The 18,347-nt window shown below is 35.9% G+C and overlaps 1 protein-coding gene across 1 annotated transcript in view; it reads left to right on the top strand.

Moving 5' to 3' along the window:
* The window catches only part of POL{LAMBDA} (DNA polymerase lambda (POLL)), a 238,720-nt gene that overhangs the window by 113,375 nt on the left and 106,998 nt on the right, over positions 1-18,347 (top strand). Inside the window, exon 9 of the mRNA XM_089833317.1 lies at positions 9,269-9,357. Within this exon, the coding sequence (XP_089689443.1) occupies positions 9,269-9,357 (89 nt within the window). The remainder of the gene's footprint in view (positions 1-9,268; positions 9,358-18,347) is intronic.

Raw genomic sequence — 18,347 nt, 5'->3', positions numbered from 1 at the left:
TGTTTACTTTCTTTACAAATTGCACTAAACATATTAATGTTTCAAATCTCTTATGTTGCCTGCAGGTCCAGTGGACAACCTTTACTTTCAAATTTATTAATTCTTGATGACTTTGGATTCACGGATTTGTTTGCTGTGCAGTTGGGATCCTTACATTATTTCGTGGAAGTCATGCCTTGCAATCCTTGTCTTTAACATTTCTTTCGTCAACAGTTGTAATATTATTGCTTTTTATAATAAAGAATTTGTGCATATTGTGAGGCACTTATCTCCCAATCAAGTGCTTGAGTTTCCCTTTAATCAGGTCTATCTTTATGATCACTTGGACCTTCTCCATTTCCCAGTGCTCATCAGCTTTCTACTCAATCAGAGATTGTGAACCAAGTAGACCCCGAAGCGTCCAGCCCCATCATTGCCTGATATCAGAAATCTCAAAAATATCCTAATGCCGACATAGTTTTGTCGCAGTCTGCAGTGGTCTTACAAACCACATGGTTATTCTAGAATTTATTGACCATCACATTACCTGCATGACAAGTTACATATCTCTGCAAAAGTTATCCCTTTGATTGCAGTTAAGAATCAGGGACTCCACACATAGGAAATCAATGCTGGTCACTTAAGCCAAACCCAACCCCATCTATTGCAGCAACAAATATCACAAGGCTCTCCAAAGCATTTTCACTAGATTTTATTCAAACAAAGCCTTCTATTACAGCTGTCTGGAATTTTCTGTGTGTAAAAATTTAATTTCTTAGCAACTCAGCACTCTGTAAAATTGTTTCACCATCTCAGCGAGCACCTTAGATACATTTGGATTTGCCTGTAAAATTACTTCTTCAAGATTGTCACCTGCTTGGTACCATTTTAAGGTAGGATCGCTACAAGTGCTACGATAATCAAAGTAATCTTTTTCAAATGTTCTCACGGTAATTAATATTTTTCAATGTATGGAGAATATCACTGCCCAGTAATAGCACAGCCCTTTTATTTCTGTGTCTTCCTCAGGTAGCGATCTCTCTTGTTATTTATATAGTGGAATACGATGGAGAGGCATGTCCCATGTAGGGACCTATCTGGTCCATAAATCACATCTTAACAAACCCTTCCTTTGTACTGTTTCATAAACAGATCGCTGTGTTAGTTCCTTATGAATTATATGCAATCTCATAATGGAGTCACTATGCATGTAATGTGATCTATATTATTGTGGTCGCTGTTTAACTCTAGCGATCTACATAAGGATTATTTTGTTTGAATCTGAATGTTGATCAATATTTGTAATTGCATCATTTAGACAACATAACAATACAACATCTCTCTCTCTCTCTCTCTCTCTCTCTCTCTCTCTCTACACACACACACACACACACACACATATATGTATGTATGTATATATTTGTTGGTTTTCAAATTGATTATTAATCAAATGCAATGATGTTTAACTAATAGCAAGGTTGCATGGGTACTCGTACCCACACCCCTGGTACTCGTACCCACCGAGTACCCACGTACCCCAGTACCGGGTACACGTATCCCACGTACCGGGTACTCAGTGGAGAGCATCATAGCTAAGGACCTTGATTAAGATTCTGATTTTCTTTTTGGTTTTTTATTTTTGTATTAGCTTGTTGTTTATCAAACGTAATTCAATACCAAATCAGTTTGAAACTTTAATACTCATTAACAATAAACTTTATCACTGTTCAAGTCATAAGTTTATCATTTGCAATATGTCATTGTTATATGATTTAGGATCCTCTTGTTCATGTTTAAAGTCTGCCTTCTTTGTTATGCATCTAAGCATTTATCATGTATTATTATTTCAAACATATAGCAAATCTGAAACTGAAAACAATACATTACATTTGCAAACTTTATCACTGTTCTTGTTTTGAAAAACCATTGTCATGACTCATAATTTCAGATGTTTTATAAATATAAAGGTATAATTTTAAAATAAGTTTGACATACCCAAGTACCTCCATCCCCTATTATGAAAAATACTTTAAACATTAAACATTCAGCAATAGCATATATATATATATATATTTCAAATTTCTTGTTTTGAATGCTCAATGTCATGACTCATGACATATATTTTGATTTTTATATTTTCCATAAAATATTAATTATATAGAAAAAATAGGCATACACACGTACCCCCGTCCCCTATTTTGAAAAATATGCGTACCCATACCCGTTCCCGTACCCGTACCCGATCCCGTACCCACGTACCCGTGCAACCTTGACTAATAGCCATCTAGATCAATACAATCTGACTGAAGCCACAACATTAACAAAATATAATATAAAAATTAAATAAATAAATGACAAATAAATAGAATTGTTAATTAATTACATAATCAAAATAATATTACATTAAAAAAAATAAGAAATATATTATGTATTATTAATATAATATAAATTTTATTTATGAAAGGATATAACTTAATGAATAGAAATTATATATATGGAGTCTTAACACAAAAAATAGATATATCTAGGAAGTGTGATATTTATTAAATTTGCATAAAACATAAAACCAAAAAGGGAACATTACATTTGGTATCAGAGCTATGATCCTACCATCCCGCCTAAAACTTCATAAGCTTATTTGTCGGAGATTAGAAATTGCAGAATAGCTTGACATTTTTTGGTCTCATAATTGGCCTCATATGGCGTGTACATTTATATGGCCTCCTTATCTATATATACATACTGCAATTCTAATTTTTTTGTACCAACAAAATAAATAATTGCAAGCAATTGATTGAGAGTTAATCAAGACGCAATTCAAGAGTCCAAATGGCTGCAAAAGAAGAGTTTTTGTATAGATAAAAGCTTCCGGACATTTCAACACAGAATTGTATCCCAGTGTACACCTATTGTTTTGAAAGAATGGCGGAGTTCAAAGAGAAGGCATCCATTATAGAGGGATCGACTTGCGGAGTTTACAACTACAAGCAAGCCATGTCAATAAGAAAATGTGTGTGTTGGTTTAATTTGACTGCACATTGTGTGAGGTGATGCAACAATGAGTTTACTGCCAATCGCTCTGAGTTTGTATTTAGTTTTCTTGGATGTTCAGGAGAGACACCTTTATATTCAGCAACCTAGTCAAAGGGAAAAATCGTTTGAGCATTTGCAAACTCAAAATAAATCAACAGGACCCTCAATTAGGAAAGCTTATAGAGGGCATCATTCATTAGTTATCAATTAGCCATCAAACATTCATATGCATATGGATCAATATACAGAGAATAGTGATAAACATGAAGGAAGAGAGGTTCACGTCCATTCGACACCTAGCAACACTAATGCTTAGTATATGATGAGGAGATTATGTTGCTAGATCGACGCTCAAGTTAATCGTGTGGGGAGATTTCAAATTTCGACATTTTCATTGGCTGCTAAAACTCATCCATACCTATAGAACAAAGAGAATTGAGTTCAGAAAAGAAGGAACTATATTTGAACAAAGGCATGTCTAAGAAGTATATCGTGTCCTGAGATGAATGAACTGGGAAGTGTACATACTATATTTTCTAGGAAAGCTTGATCAGACACCATTTTATGATGATAATAATATACAATGTTGTTAGAGAAATATCAATGATTAATAAAGATAAACTAACAATGATTTGCTAAAAAGGGATAGAGATTAGTGATTAAATCACAAAAGAAGACCTTGATAGTTAATATATAATTAACAAATCAAGAATGTTGTCTTTTCCTAAAGTTGTGAGGGTCCAATGTTAGTGGCACAACTTGATGATATAAATTCAATATAAGAGATATGACTTGTTTTAATAGTGGACAAAAAATTAAAAAAGAAAACACATTAGCATCAAATGGGAGAAAGAATTATGAATAGAATGAAGGGAGTAGGAGGAAATGGGGTTGTGATTGAAGATAAGGGTCATCTTTCAAAAGGAAGAGGATAACAATAATTATTTTCGCCGAATGGAGTATTAAAGGAGATGAAAACATACAATAACCGACAGAAACAATGAAGTCTATAGTGCAAAGTTCGAGGGTGTTAAGATATTCATTAGTACATCGTTATGTCAGCCAAATTCGGCCATTTGAGTCTAATAGTAAGGTATGTGGCAAAGGTTATAACCCTACATATATATTGATGCCTATAACACATTGAGAATATAATTAATAATAACATCACATATTAATATAATCATCAAATATTAAGGATAAAACCCTTATGTTATTAATTGAAGAATAGAATCAACATTATCTATTAATGTAATTTCTAATATTATTATCATTATTATGAATAGCCATTTATTTCCAATATCATTATTACCTTGTATTTAATAAAGGGAGTCTAGGATGCAATCAAGGGGAGATTTGAGTAAATTCAAACCAATTGGATATTCTCAAAATAGGGTGGGGATAAGCGACCTCGAGTGCCCTGAGGCATTGTACAAAGAAAGGCTTAAGGGTTTGGCTTTGTAAACTTTGAGTGAACACTTATTGAGGATCAATGTCTAAGCAACTTGATTACACCTAAAGCCTCCTTAAACCCAAAAGTAATTTTCAACATTGTTTGACTTATGGGAGGAAGAGTATAGTGTTTCCTAGGAGGGGTTTGTATAAAACTAAGTTAATGAGTCTTATTCCCAATAATAAGTAGGGGTCAATGTTCCATAAATCTTTGTGAAAGGGACTTGGACTTGTAAACTTTGAGGGAGCCAATAGTTAATGTCTAGGAAACTTGGATAGCATTTGTACCCTCCGTCTGTAAAACAATATCATTGAATAATTGAAATTATTATTATGGTGATATTCCTTAGACTTGTATACATTATGATTGGCTAAATAAGTATCAATCATGACCAACCCTAAAAACATGACATTGCAATTGCTATTAAATCTGAGAAGAAAGAGCAAAGGTATATTGAGGGAGTGACTCGGATCAGTTCCAACCAATCGGTTGTTCCCAAAATAGGGCAGGGATCAATGATCTATGAGCTTTTGAAATGCAGACATGGATTTGTAAACTTTGAGGGAATACCCATTGAGGATTGTTGTTTAAGCAACCCGATTGCTTCTGAGTGTCTTTCTTAGAATTCAAAGGTGATAATAATAGGGATTGGTGAAACTTAATAATCCTAGGTGATGAGAACTCTATTACAGTGAATGAATATAAGAATAGGTTTTCTTACTCATATAAACATATTCTACTGCACTCAAACAAATCTTTACATAATTGGCTTGTTTTCTTAATACGTACCATTGAGGCCAAGGAGGCCATTGTTCTACTCTAGGGCATAGTGTAGAATTAGCTTCGACTAATTTATCATGACTCGCCTTCTCTTTCAAACTTATACATGCATGATCACTTGTGGTTGTAGGATTTATAATCTAGAGCTTATTGAAGAAATTAAATTTTATAAATCATTTTCCTAACCCTAGCTCATTGCAAATTATAAAATGTAGGGTCCAATCAAATAATATGTGTATATATCATGTATGCTTTGTGTTTATAAGCACTCATGTTTGCATCGTGTCTTCATGCATTCATGTGTCTACTTTGTGTATGCTTTGCATCTTCTTGCATCCAAGTTTATACTTAGTATTTCTATTTCATATGTTAACATTACATAGAAATATTTGTATAAATTGTCTTTTGTTGAGGACAAACAAATTTTGGGAGGGGAGGGCTGTCATTTCCCCTTTTAGAACCCAATTTACAATATTCTCCTCTTTAAAGGAATATCTAATAAACAATAAGTATAAATGATAATAATACTAATATTATGAGTTGATAATAATATATGATAATGACAAAATGCAAAGTAATAGTAATACAAATATTATATATAATCATAAATTTGATACAATTATCATATAAATGTTATATATGATCATACATTTAATAGTATCATAATGTGAAATATAATAAAAGAATAAATAAAAATAAATGATAAATAAATAGATTTGTTAATGAATTGTATAATCTAAGTAATATTACATCAAAATAAATAAAAATATAATATAACTATTAACAGGATAATATTATTTATGAAAGGACAACTTTGAAAATGAAAGTTATATACACAAAGTATTGACACAAAAAAGGGATATCTAGGATGTTTGATATTTATTAAATTTGTAAAAAACACAAGACCAAAAAGGGGACATTACAGGTCTCTCACCATCCTCCAGTTCATTCAAAAATAAAAAATGTTTTTTCCATCCCCGAAAATTGCATTCTCAAGTTCCTTTGTCGTAAAAAACTTGCTGAAACACTATATTTTTCTTACCTTTATCCTTTGCATAGGATTTGGATGACTAGCTACATTCTTTCCATAGCTGATTTTGTTTTTATAAAGGATTCTCCTTGTTGGCTCCCAAAACCACAGATTAGAAATCCAAGAGCTTGCCAATTGTCCAATAGGAATCCACAATCAATTTTTGCCAATGAATGGGAATGACTTCAATTGCCCTGGACTTTAGGCTTTGCTACACCTAGGTGGTGTAGACCTTCACCTTGAACCTTATCACCTAGTTCAAAGTCTTTATAGAGCGAGTTTAAGCTTTACGAGTTCTCTGGTTGGCAAGGTCGAAAAACTTGATCAAAATGATATAGAATGTTGAGTGCTTAAAATGGTTGAATGCTGAATGTTTGAATTGATTAAATATTTTGTATAATGTTTATCAATAATTGATTAGATGTTTGCATGAAAGAAGATATTGATTTCTGACTTAAATAATAAAAAGACTAGTACCTTTGCTTATCCGGGCAACAAAGTCAACTACAATGAAGATTATCACTTACAACTTTATAAAGTTCTATGCACTTAAACTATAAACAATTTAATAATCAAGATGCGACGGATCAAGTATATATACACAATTCTAAACTAGTGTAGATTGTACCTTAACTACTAAGGTAGGGAGACAAACTGGACATAGATACAGAAACAATTCAATATTTCACTATATCTATGATGATTGAGTTTATAATGCCATAAATGACCCTGTCCACTCATTTGATATTTAAATTGTTTACAGAATTTTAAAAATGATTATAAAGGATGAATCAACTGCAGTTCAAATGTCCATGCCTTTTAAATAAACAAAAAGCAAAAAAGGCTTTTATTTATCATTAAAATATAATAAATAAATTTATATTACAAAGTCATCTTTCTTACTCCTTATCGCTCCTTTCAAACAGATATATGGATATTTCTTCTTCAAATGCTTTTGTTGAATATGTGTCTTGTTATTTTAACTGCCCTCTCATTCCTTATTTATACTTCGTAATAAAAGGAGGGTGATTTTTCAATCCCAAAAGTCATGTCATCTTTAAAAATAATTGCACCAATTTAAGTAAATATTATCTTTGTTTTTGGCTTATGCTTATTGAACTTTTTTAATTACACTTTTTTGACTTATAAGTTTTTATGATAGCCATACTCTTTATATATTCTATATCAACAATAAAATCCATCTCATCGATTATTATTTCCATAGGTGCACTCGGCAGATGTCTATATGTTCTGTTTGTATATCAGGTATTTCTCCTCATTCTGCAGTCGCAGAAGCAAAGCCTTTGATGATAATAATTTTTCCAGGTAGCCCTCACAGCATTTATCAGGAGGGCACGCCCATTCTGCCTCAGGGATTTTGGGAATGTCTTGCATAATGACGTTTTTGTACTGGGTATTTGCTATGGTTTCCATTTGATGGTTCGGATGATTGGGGTCCAGTAAAGCCCGCAGAGAGTCAGGAGCATGGGAGAATGGAGATACACATTCAGAAGGGGCGCAGTTTGTCTGAGGAGTGTATGGCAGAGGAGCAGGTTGTATGGGTGAGCCATGGAGACGAGACAGTCATCTTTCCTGAAGGGGTTTTTATTCTGTTGATTCTCTCTATATTAACAATTGCTGGTGATATGGTTGTTAAAAGTTCTTGTTCCACTGCCTCTTAATACTTTTACTTTTCTCAAACTCTAATCACATCACTGTTTGGTATATCTTCCAACTTATAACTTTGAAAAAACCGTTCTTAGTTTGCCTTCTGTAATCAATTAAGACATGCTGAACAGATGAGTGGAGTTAATCAAATGAAGCTTCCACAATGGTTGCAGAAATGCCAGTGGTTTCATTGCTGATCGGGCCTTTAAAACAACTGATCTGCCATTTCATAAATGTTATATCAGACCAGTAGCACCACTTAAAACAGGAACATCAGATCTTCATTACTCTTTGTTGACTCTGTTGTTCATAGATGCTATCAGCCATTTGACACTATCAATGAAAGTGGTAGATCTCAAAAGCCAAAAGCACAATATGCTTCTGATTATCTGCTGCTGCTATATATTACTGCTATATATGTCTCTCACTGTGAAATCTGATGCTGGAATAGTTTGTATATATATTGGTGTATGTGCTGAACTATATTGCTCATGTTATATTTATTCCTGCATATTGAACATATTGAGCAAGAACACACTAATTCCTTATTACTACACATAAACTTAAGTCAATACTACAACTTGATTTCCAAAAGTCTCTTATCACCTCTTGGAGCTTCTTGTGTTTATCTTCTTCTTTACATTCATGATATCAACTTCATTATGTTTCCAATTTTATTTTGCAACAGTTTAGGGCTCCATCACTCCTCACCTTGCTTAGTTCATGCTCGATAAAGACTATGAATACACATTCTTCATCAACATCTTTTCTTTTGCAAGTGATGACCTTCTTATGGAGCAATTGAGAACACTCATGCATCTGGCCAAGTTATTTCATCTTTGAAGTCAAGTCTCATCAACGTATATTATCTGCTGAACCTGCTGAACATTGTAAATTAGAATACTTCTGGACACTTTAAGCATGATCAAATCTAAAGTATTGCTAAATATTTTGATCTGTTTTGCGTACAATTTGATAAGAATCCCCTGTTAATAGCTTTTTAAATGCATTCCAACTTGTTACAACTGACTTCTTTTTCCTTTCAAAAGCAACTTAACTGCCCTTCTCTCCAAATCAAAGCATGATTCCCCATTTTGAGGAAAATAAATCTTTTCAAAGCATGTATGGAGAACATGTTAATTAAAATTTGTAAGTAAATTAACATAATTGTCCTTAAAAGTATGTAATTATTCTCTCATGAAGTAATAAGTTCTTGGTACTTTGACTTTTTGGTCTGTTTTAATTTTTTGAAAACATAGATCTTATTCTACATGACTGGTGTTTATGTAAAATGTATAATGATTATTACTTTTATCCATTTGTAGGTTCTAGTTGTATGTGGAGGTTCATATCGACGTGGAAAAGCATTTTGTTCAGATATGGACATCGTTATTACACATCCCGATGGTACAAGGTAAAGCGATTTATTGTTATTTTTAATTTGTGGGTAGTTCAGGACTTAGAGAGATTAATGATCATATATTTTCAAATATCATTTATGTTTCTTTACATAATCTTTTGCTATTTCGATTATTATATATCTCTATCGTGTGGTGGTGTTTTCATGTTAATTAGTATTGATTTTCGATCTCAAATGTTTGTTCTCCCCACTCTTGATGTTTTAAATAGAATCATGAATTCACTTAGTATAATTTTCTTTACGACAAATCAATACCAATTGCAGTTTTTCATGAATCAAACATCTAATATTCTTACATGCTACCTTGACCATCTAGAGGCATCACCAATAATATATACTAAATGTCAATTCACTATAGAAAGGCATCACGACAATTTGATTTTATTGACTTAGATTTAAAAATGTGTCTTTACATTCTCTATTAAGTTGATTGTAAAGTCCCCTTCTTAAGCACAATCATCATGGTGACCATTAGCCTATTTAGTGGGTTATTGTTTGGCTAATGAGTTGGGGTTAGGGCACTCAAGGTGACCATTCAATATGGTTGTTTGGCTATGGCAGGCACACTATTCACTTATTGAGAGAGCATGCCTCACTGTGGTCTTTGTAGCTCAGAAACTAAGACATTACATGCTTCATCAAAAGGCTATGATCATGTCACCAATTGACCCATTAACTTGGAATGAGAACTTAAAATAGTTGAGATTCACATTGTGTGGAGGAAATATAGCTGTTAGATGTTAAAGGGAAGAAGTAGAAACTGGGGCTCCTATCATCTTGCTACTGCCAAAGGAAAAGAATTATTATGTTTTAATAAATTAAGGAAATTAGAAATGTGTTGGCCAACTTCACGAGAAAGTTATAAGAAATGTTTATTATTCATCTTGCCAAGCCGATCTTATTGAGGAGGCATGACCATTGGGTGAAAAGGTATTTTTTGAAAGGTATAGAAAGAAGGTTTGTTGAGTGTTGTTGGAGCAATAATTCTTTGTGGATCTTTCACATAATAAGAGCAGTTTTTTTGAGGAAAATAAGACATATTTTGGACCATACATATGGAAATTTATGAATAATTATTGAAGATCATGATGTAGATATGTGTGAGGGAATATTTCAGTCATGAGCATTCGTTGGAGATCATTTTGTAGAGCTGAGAGTGAGTTTTAAGTTTTAACACAGATTATGTTGAAGGATTAAGCAGATTTTTATGGTGAATCCAATAATTCACAGGCAAATCATTCCATTTTTAGCACCTTCAATTCTAAGAGATTGGGATTTTGGTGTCTCTCATTCAAAGGGATTGGTGTCTCTTTCTGAGCTCATGTTCAGTTGAGGGGTTGGTGTTTCTTGCAGGTTGGTTACTATGAAGATTGTACAAAGTTCTAGATATAAACAATTTTTTCCTATGGTTTTCTACCACAAGGATTTTCATGTAAACTGTGTGGAACATCTTCTGTCTCAATTGTTGAATCTTATTTGTGCACATGATTCCAATTATTTCATTATAGCTGTTCAAGTTTTTATTCTGATGAACTGTTGGCCTTAAATTGGTTCACCCCTCTCAATATAAATGTGTGTGTTTCTTCAATTGTTATTAGAGTTGGTTTCTTTGAAAAAGCCCAACTCCTTGAAGGAAAGATCTTAAGCAACACACATGGCAAGTCAAGAAGGTTTCTTCTCAACTAAGGACCAATTTTCAATGGGAGCGACTATGCATTTTGGAGTGAAAGGATGTGCATTAATTAATTTGGCAGGTTATGGATTTGACATCTGGCAACTAGTTGTGGATGGGACCAAACTAGAAAGAGGGTAGTTGAGAACAATGCTAAAGCAGTAATGCAATTCTAACTAGTTTTGTGAATAAACTTTTCAAATTCATGCATTGCATATTGATAAAAGAGATGCTGGATAAGCTTCAAAGGACTCCTAAAGGAGCAGATAAAGTGAAAAAAGGAAAAGCTCAAACCATAAGGGAAAATTTGAAGTTTGAAGATGAAGCATGAAGAGAATGTTGTCACCTATTTTGTCTACCTAAGTGAAATCGTAAATGCTATTTGTCAACTTGGAGAAAAGATTGAGATGAAGCCGTAGACCATAAGGTATTAAGATCTCATCCCTTGAGATTTGATGTGAAAGTTTCCTCCATAAAAAATTGAAGAATCTAAACACATTGAAGGTGGATGAGTTACCTGACATCTTTACTACATGTGAAATGAATACTGAGAAAGGAATAACAACAGAACAAGAAGCCACCTTTAAAGCAGTGTTACCAGCCTCGGACTCGGCCCGGACTCGACTAGGCCCAAATTAGGTTTGGACTCAGACTCGGACTCAACGGCTGGACTCAGCAATAAAAAAAATGAAATTCAAAGTTTTTAAAGGATTTTAAGTTTTTTCCATGTATCATTTAACCAATTAACATCAAATACACAATAATTGAGATAAATAGAAGCTACTTTGCACACATCGACAACTTTTCATAGATCACATAAGTATAAATGCGATTTTTTGAAAGAAACTACTTAAAGTTAAACTAAATAGGATAATAGAGATATAGTGTTAGTGTCAAATGTTTATAATATTCATGGAGTGTTTGATCCATTCAATCAAAAGTTCAAAACATATATCAAAATAAAGGCTCATAGTAGCCTATGTCCTCCTATGACTATGCCTAAGATAGGTCATGGATAACTCTAGAGCCATCATCTCTCCTTGTGTGTGATGTTGAACCTCAGTGACTAAAATAACCCCTGCAGGTTATATCTTCTTCCAATACCAAAATCTTACTACTTCAAGGGTTAGACATTTCGTCAAGCAATTAGCAAACAAGCTCTGACACTAAAATAACCCTTACTATAGCGTCAATAAGAAACAATTCTGAATAGTGACAATTCGCAAACTTTGCCTTGCAATATGAATTCTATCAAAACTAAGCATGCATCTGTTCAATGATATGGTGTAGTGTTTCTAATAATTCATTCAAATTGATTTACATAAACCCATGAAATTAAAGATAACAACTTTATCAAATTTTAGGGGAAACTGAGTATACTGATCTACAACATCATCTGAAATATTCAATTGTTATTTCAATAGTAACCGAATTTAAATGGACCTGAGTCGTAGCTCAATCTGGCAATCTCGAATATACGTCGGAATAGCACCTCGCGCCTTATTTGTCCACAGCTACTCCCGATAGTATGCGGAGACTGTAGAGAGACTTCCGTTGCGCAACAAGGAAACCACGACTTCAGCTTATTTATAACTGCTGATGGATGGAAGAACAGGTCTGATAATTGCACAGTCTGCTCGATCTATGCCGTCATTCCTCTTGGAATTTGGTGCCGACGATGATTAGAACTAGTTTGCCCTTGCTGTATAACTTGCGCGATTTTAATTTATAATTTCCAACGCGGAATACAGCGGCCTCCTTTGGTTGAGTTGATTCGCTCAATTATTAGGATGATATCGCATTAATTCGCATGAAATCTGGGGACGGGTATGAGGAATTGGTAACCCGAAAATTGCTTCCCCACTTCCCTTCAAATCCTCCAGTTCTGTACCCTCTACGTGTAATGATAATTTGAATTTGTCTCCTGCAGATTGTTTGATGAGAGTAATACAAGTATCCCTCAGAATTTCATGAAATCGCCACCCTTCAAACAATTTGAATATGCAATAAGCCCAACATGAAATGGTTGAAGACCACTTCCAATGTGCAACCCTTCGGAGGATATCTCACCACCTCAGTTATGCAGATCCATGGGAGTTTTCGTTCCCAAAGACCTAATGGAAATTTGTAGACCAATAGCTACAAATTGCTCCCATTGAAATAGAAATCGAATCCACAAAACTGCTTGTCCAAATGGGTGCCTCATGTCCTCTATTTATTCACTTGGTTGAGAAGTTACTGGAAGTTTTCCGGAATTATCTTTTATAATGTACTTTTATTATTAAACTTTATAAAATTAAATAAATAACTTTATAAAGTTAAAGTACAACCTTAATTTAATATTAGAACAAGTAGGTCCCACTTGCTGAACTATTATTCTCCGAGAACAAAAATGTAATCATCTGGAAATAAAATGACTCTCTTTCCAAAATCATTTTCCTACGAGAGTCGATGATAGGCAAATTCCCTGTTAAAGTTATGTCACTAGAAAGGGGACATGACAGTCCGCCCTTCCTGAAATTGCTTGCCCTCAAGCAATGTCAAAGCTGGATGTTGCAAAATTGTTTCATTTTCCCAAGTAGCATCTTCAACTGGTGGATCTCTCCATTTAACCAAATATTCTCTGATTACCCTTCTGCGGAGCTGTTTTTCCCTGCTTTCTAAAATGAATTCCGGCACTAAGATCAATTTCCCTTCATCATCCAAGGGAGGTAATACTGCAGAAGGTGTCACATTCTGTCCCAACGCCTTTTTGAGGCGTGATACATGAAACACATTATACACTTTGCTATCTGCTGGAAGCTCAAGCTCATAAGCCAATTCCCCTATTCGCCTGGTGATCCTGAAAGGCCCATAATACCTAGGCTTAAGCTTCTCTGACCCACTCTTTTTGAGAGTAGATTGTCGAAATGGCTGAAGCATTAGGTAAACCATGTCACCCACCTCAAAGCTCCTCTCCGTCCTCTTTTGATCTGCATATTGCTTATACTGATTCTGTGCCCGAGCTATGTTATCCCGTAGAGTGTTAATAATGTCTTTACTTTCTTGAATCAAATCCCCGGCATGTGGAACCCGAACATCACCCATTAACAAGTCAATGAAACTCGGTGCATCATATCCATATAATGCTCGAAAAGGGGTCATCTGAATAGACATGTGAAAAGTGGTGTTATAACAATATTCACACAAATAGATCCATCTTACCCAAGCCTTCTGCTGATCAGCCACGTAATTCCTCAAGTAGCCTTCCACCCATTTGTTTACTATCTCTGTCTGTCCATCAGTTTGTGGATGATAACTGGTACTGGGTGTGAGCTCAGTGCCACATAATCGGAACACTTTCGCCAAAAATGACTCAAGAATCTGCTATCCCTGTCACTGACAACACTGCGGGGTATCCCATGTAACCTGAAAACCTCTCTGAAGAATACCTCGGCTACCTGGACTGCGGTATAAGTAGTGGTGATGGGAAAGAAATGAGCATATTTCGTTAGTCTATCTACCACCACATAAATACAATCACAACCCTGAGCCTTGGGCAACCCTGTAATGAAATCCATAGATATGCATTCCCACTTCTGACGCGGAATGGGAAGTGGCTGTAGAAGTCCTGCTATAAAGGTGTGCTCCTGTTTATTTTGTTGACAAACAGAACACTCACGAACATACTGCAAAACATCCTTCTTGAGTCCTTTCCATGTAAACCGTTCTCGCACTTGTCTATATGTTTTAAAGTATCTGGGGTGACCAGCTATGGGTGAATCATGAAGAGCTCGCATAATAGACTGCTTCACCTTCGATCCTGGGACTAAAAATATCCTGTTCTTGTAAACAATCAACTCATCCACAAGTGTATACCTGGTACCAACAATTGTCCTATCTACTATCCCAAATGCCCATGGGTCTCTAGCATATTCTGCAATAATCAAATGCTTGCAGTCCTCAGAGATCTCAATCATCGAACTAAGATGTGGTCTGCGTGACAAGGCATCTGCTACCACATTCTGCGTGCCCGTAACATAAGATATATCAAAGTCATATGCCTGTAACTTATTGACCCATTACTGCTGCCTATCATTGAGATCCCTTTGCCCAAGGAAATGTCTTAAACTGTTGTGGTCAGTTTTTATGCAAAACTTGCCACCTACTAAGTACTGCCTGAACTTAGCTAATGCATGCATGATAGCTAACATCTCCTTGTCGTAAATGCTGAATGTTTTCTTTGGCCCACGGAGTTTTCTGCTTTCATATGCAATTGGGTGTTTGTCCTGCATCAAAACAGCCCCAATATCATCTCCTGAAGCATCACACTAGAGTTCAAATGGCTTCGAGAAATCAGGCAATGCTAGTACCGGACATGAAGTCATGATCTCCTTAAATCTGTCAAAACAAGCCTGTGCCTTTGTTGTCCAGACGAAAGCTCCCTTTTTAAGCAAATCTGTCATAGGAGCCGCATGTCGCGAATATCCGCAAACAAATCTGCGGTAGAAGCCACATAAACCAAGGAACCCTCTCAACTATGTCAGGTTCTCAGGAGTGGGCCACTCCATAATAGCACGAATCTTATCAGGGTCCATCCGTACTCCTTCTTTACTGATAATATGTCCCAAGTATAATAATTTGGTCATGCCTAAATCACATTTAGACTCTTTTGCATACAAGGATTCTGCTTGCAAGGTCTTCAGTACTGTCTCTAGATGCTCCATATGCTCATGCCATGTTCGGCTATATACCAAGATATCATCAAAGAAAACTAATACAAACTTCCTCAGCTGATGATGGAAAACCTTATTCATGGTGGACTGAAACGTAGCTGGTGCATTAGTCAACCCGAATGGCATCACTATAAACTCAAAGTGTCCACAATGACATCTGAAGGCAGTCTTTTCTATATCTTGTTCTTTGACTCTAATCTGATGGTACCCGGATCTTAAGTCTATCTTACTGAAGTAGCATGCCCCATGTAGTTCATCTATTAATTCATCAATCCGAGGAATAGGATATCTATTCTTAATGGTCTTCTTATTCAGCATTCTGTAGTCAATGCACATCCGAAGAGAACCATCTTTCTTTTTTACCAAAACTACTGAAGAAGCAAAAGGAGACTTACTAGGTCTGATGTGTCCCATCGCGAGAAGCTCCTTGATGGTTTTCTCTATTTCATCTTTGAGTCTCTTTGGATGCCTATATGGAGTGATCATGACTGGTTTAGCACCTTCTTCTAATTCGATGATGTGCTCAATCCCTCTATCAGGTGGTGTACCCGGTGGAATATCGCTGAATACCTTACTATACCTTTCCCTCAATATCTGTATGTTGGGATGATATTCTGTCTTTTGTTGTCCCTCCTGTGTAGGCATGAGAGTACACATGGCTGCCCATTCAATATCATTATGCCTCACCAATCTTTCCATTCGCCTGAGAGAAATGGTTCGGATGTCACTATTTCTGATTGCTCTTAGCACATGCTTCCTCCCATCAACCTCAAACTTAATCTCCATGTCCTTGAGTCGGAAAGTAACTTCGCCCAATAAACGTAGCCATGCAATACCCAAAACGATATCTAAGTCACCCATATTAACCACATGGTAATCCATTTTGAACTCATAATTATTTAGGCGTAAAGGCATATCTCTAACCATCCTGTTACACTTAAGAGTGTAACCATCAACAACTTGTACTCGGAGACCTTAGAATTCTTCTGTCTTAATACCACGGCGCTCAACCAGTCGTGCATCGATGAAGTTGTGCGTAGCTCCTGTATCAACCAATGTGATCACCTTCTGTCCTGCTAAAACACCATGTAATCTAAAAGATCCCTCCTGCTGAATGCTAGATAAACGCCCCTGCTGTAAATGCAATTCAGGGTCCTCTTTTTGCTCTGAATTCCTTGTTTCTTCCTCAGACTCTGAACTACTGTGATCATCCTCATGCGTTGTACTGTCGGAATCTGATCCTTCGTAATATGGCCACATAACTCTATTGGCTTTTCCTTTAGGTCTCAAAGGACAATCATGATCCCTGTCATATGGACCTTTGCAATTGAAGCATAATTTTTTCCTGCGTAAGTCGCTTAATGTTTCTGCATCTAGGGGTGTATTAGATTTTCCTTGGGTTTCAATGCTCTTCCCTTTATTCTTATCAAACTTCTTATTGTCTCTGAAAGAGGTAGTACTCCGAGAGGTGAACCTACTAGAAGGTGCTATAAGCTCCATACTTCATGCTTTCCTCATAGCCTCCTGCAGTGTTGGTGGGTCAAATGCCTTAATCCATCCCTTGAGAGGTTCAGACAATCCTTCTGTAAATAATATAACTAACCTTCTCTCAGACACATCCTATACCATGACTGACAACCTTTGAAATTCACTAATATAAACCTCCAAATTGCCAGACTGTCTCAACTGTGCAAGGTCGCGAAAATAAATCTCTGGGTCCTTCTTATCAAAAGGCTCAACCAATCTATCCACAAAGTCCTGGTACGATGTTACCTGATTGTGTTGCAAAGTAAACATTCCATGTGACCACCAATCATGAGCTGCACCCTCCAGATGCAGGGTAGCGTACCTGATGGCATCTATCTCTGTCATAGGCCTCAATGCCAAGAATGTATCCAACTTATGAACCCAAGCTTGCGCAGTCATTTGACCACTACCATCGAAAGTTGGTAAAGTGAGTTTGCTAACAGCTCGCTGCAACTCACTATCATGCCCTCCTCTAGGCCTCCTATTTTGGCGGCTGCTCCTCATATGTTCTCTCCTTTGGTTTAGATAGCGATCAAAGTTCAATAGTTCACACACATGCGGGGGTAATGCCTGCCATTCTGCAGTAGCAACTCTGAGGTCATCCTGGAAATCATCTGGCAATTCATCTTCTCCTATCTCTTGAGCTTCTTCCCTTAGGAAGGTGGGACGAGTAGGCCTATTTGCTGTCCATGATCTGTGCCTTGGAGCACCTTGTGAGCCTGCCACGCTTCTATTATCATGATCAGATGTACCTCTTCCTTGTTCCTGAATCTTGGGCTGAACAACTCTTTCCATTATGGTATTCAAAGCCTGTAGTGACTGAGCTATTTCTTGCTGTCTAGTAGTCATGATTCTGTAAAACTCTCTGGTTTCATCATCATCAATTCTGGGAAATCTTGGTGGGCTCAGTGATTGTCTTTCCCCCATATCTCTGCCTTTATATTTAGTCCTCCTGCGAATATAATATCTGGAATATGATTGCATAAGATGACTTTTCCAACAAGATGGCAGGAATACAAGCTCTGATACCACTGAAATAACCCCTGCAGGTTATATCTTCTTCCAATACC

The sequence above is a fragment of the Cupressus sempervirens genome, chromosome 5 (genome assembly GCF_028749045.1).
Source record: "Cupressus sempervirens isolate cs-2001-9-10 chromosome 5, ASM2874904v1, whole genome shotgun sequence".
Classification (NCBI taxonomy): domain Eukaryota; kingdom Viridiplantae; phylum Streptophyta; class Pinopsida; order Cupressales; family Cupressaceae; genus Cupressus; species Cupressus sempervirens.
The sequence above is the reverse complement of the archived record's forward strand: the minus strand, read 5'-3'. Positions and strand labels throughout refer to the sequence as shown.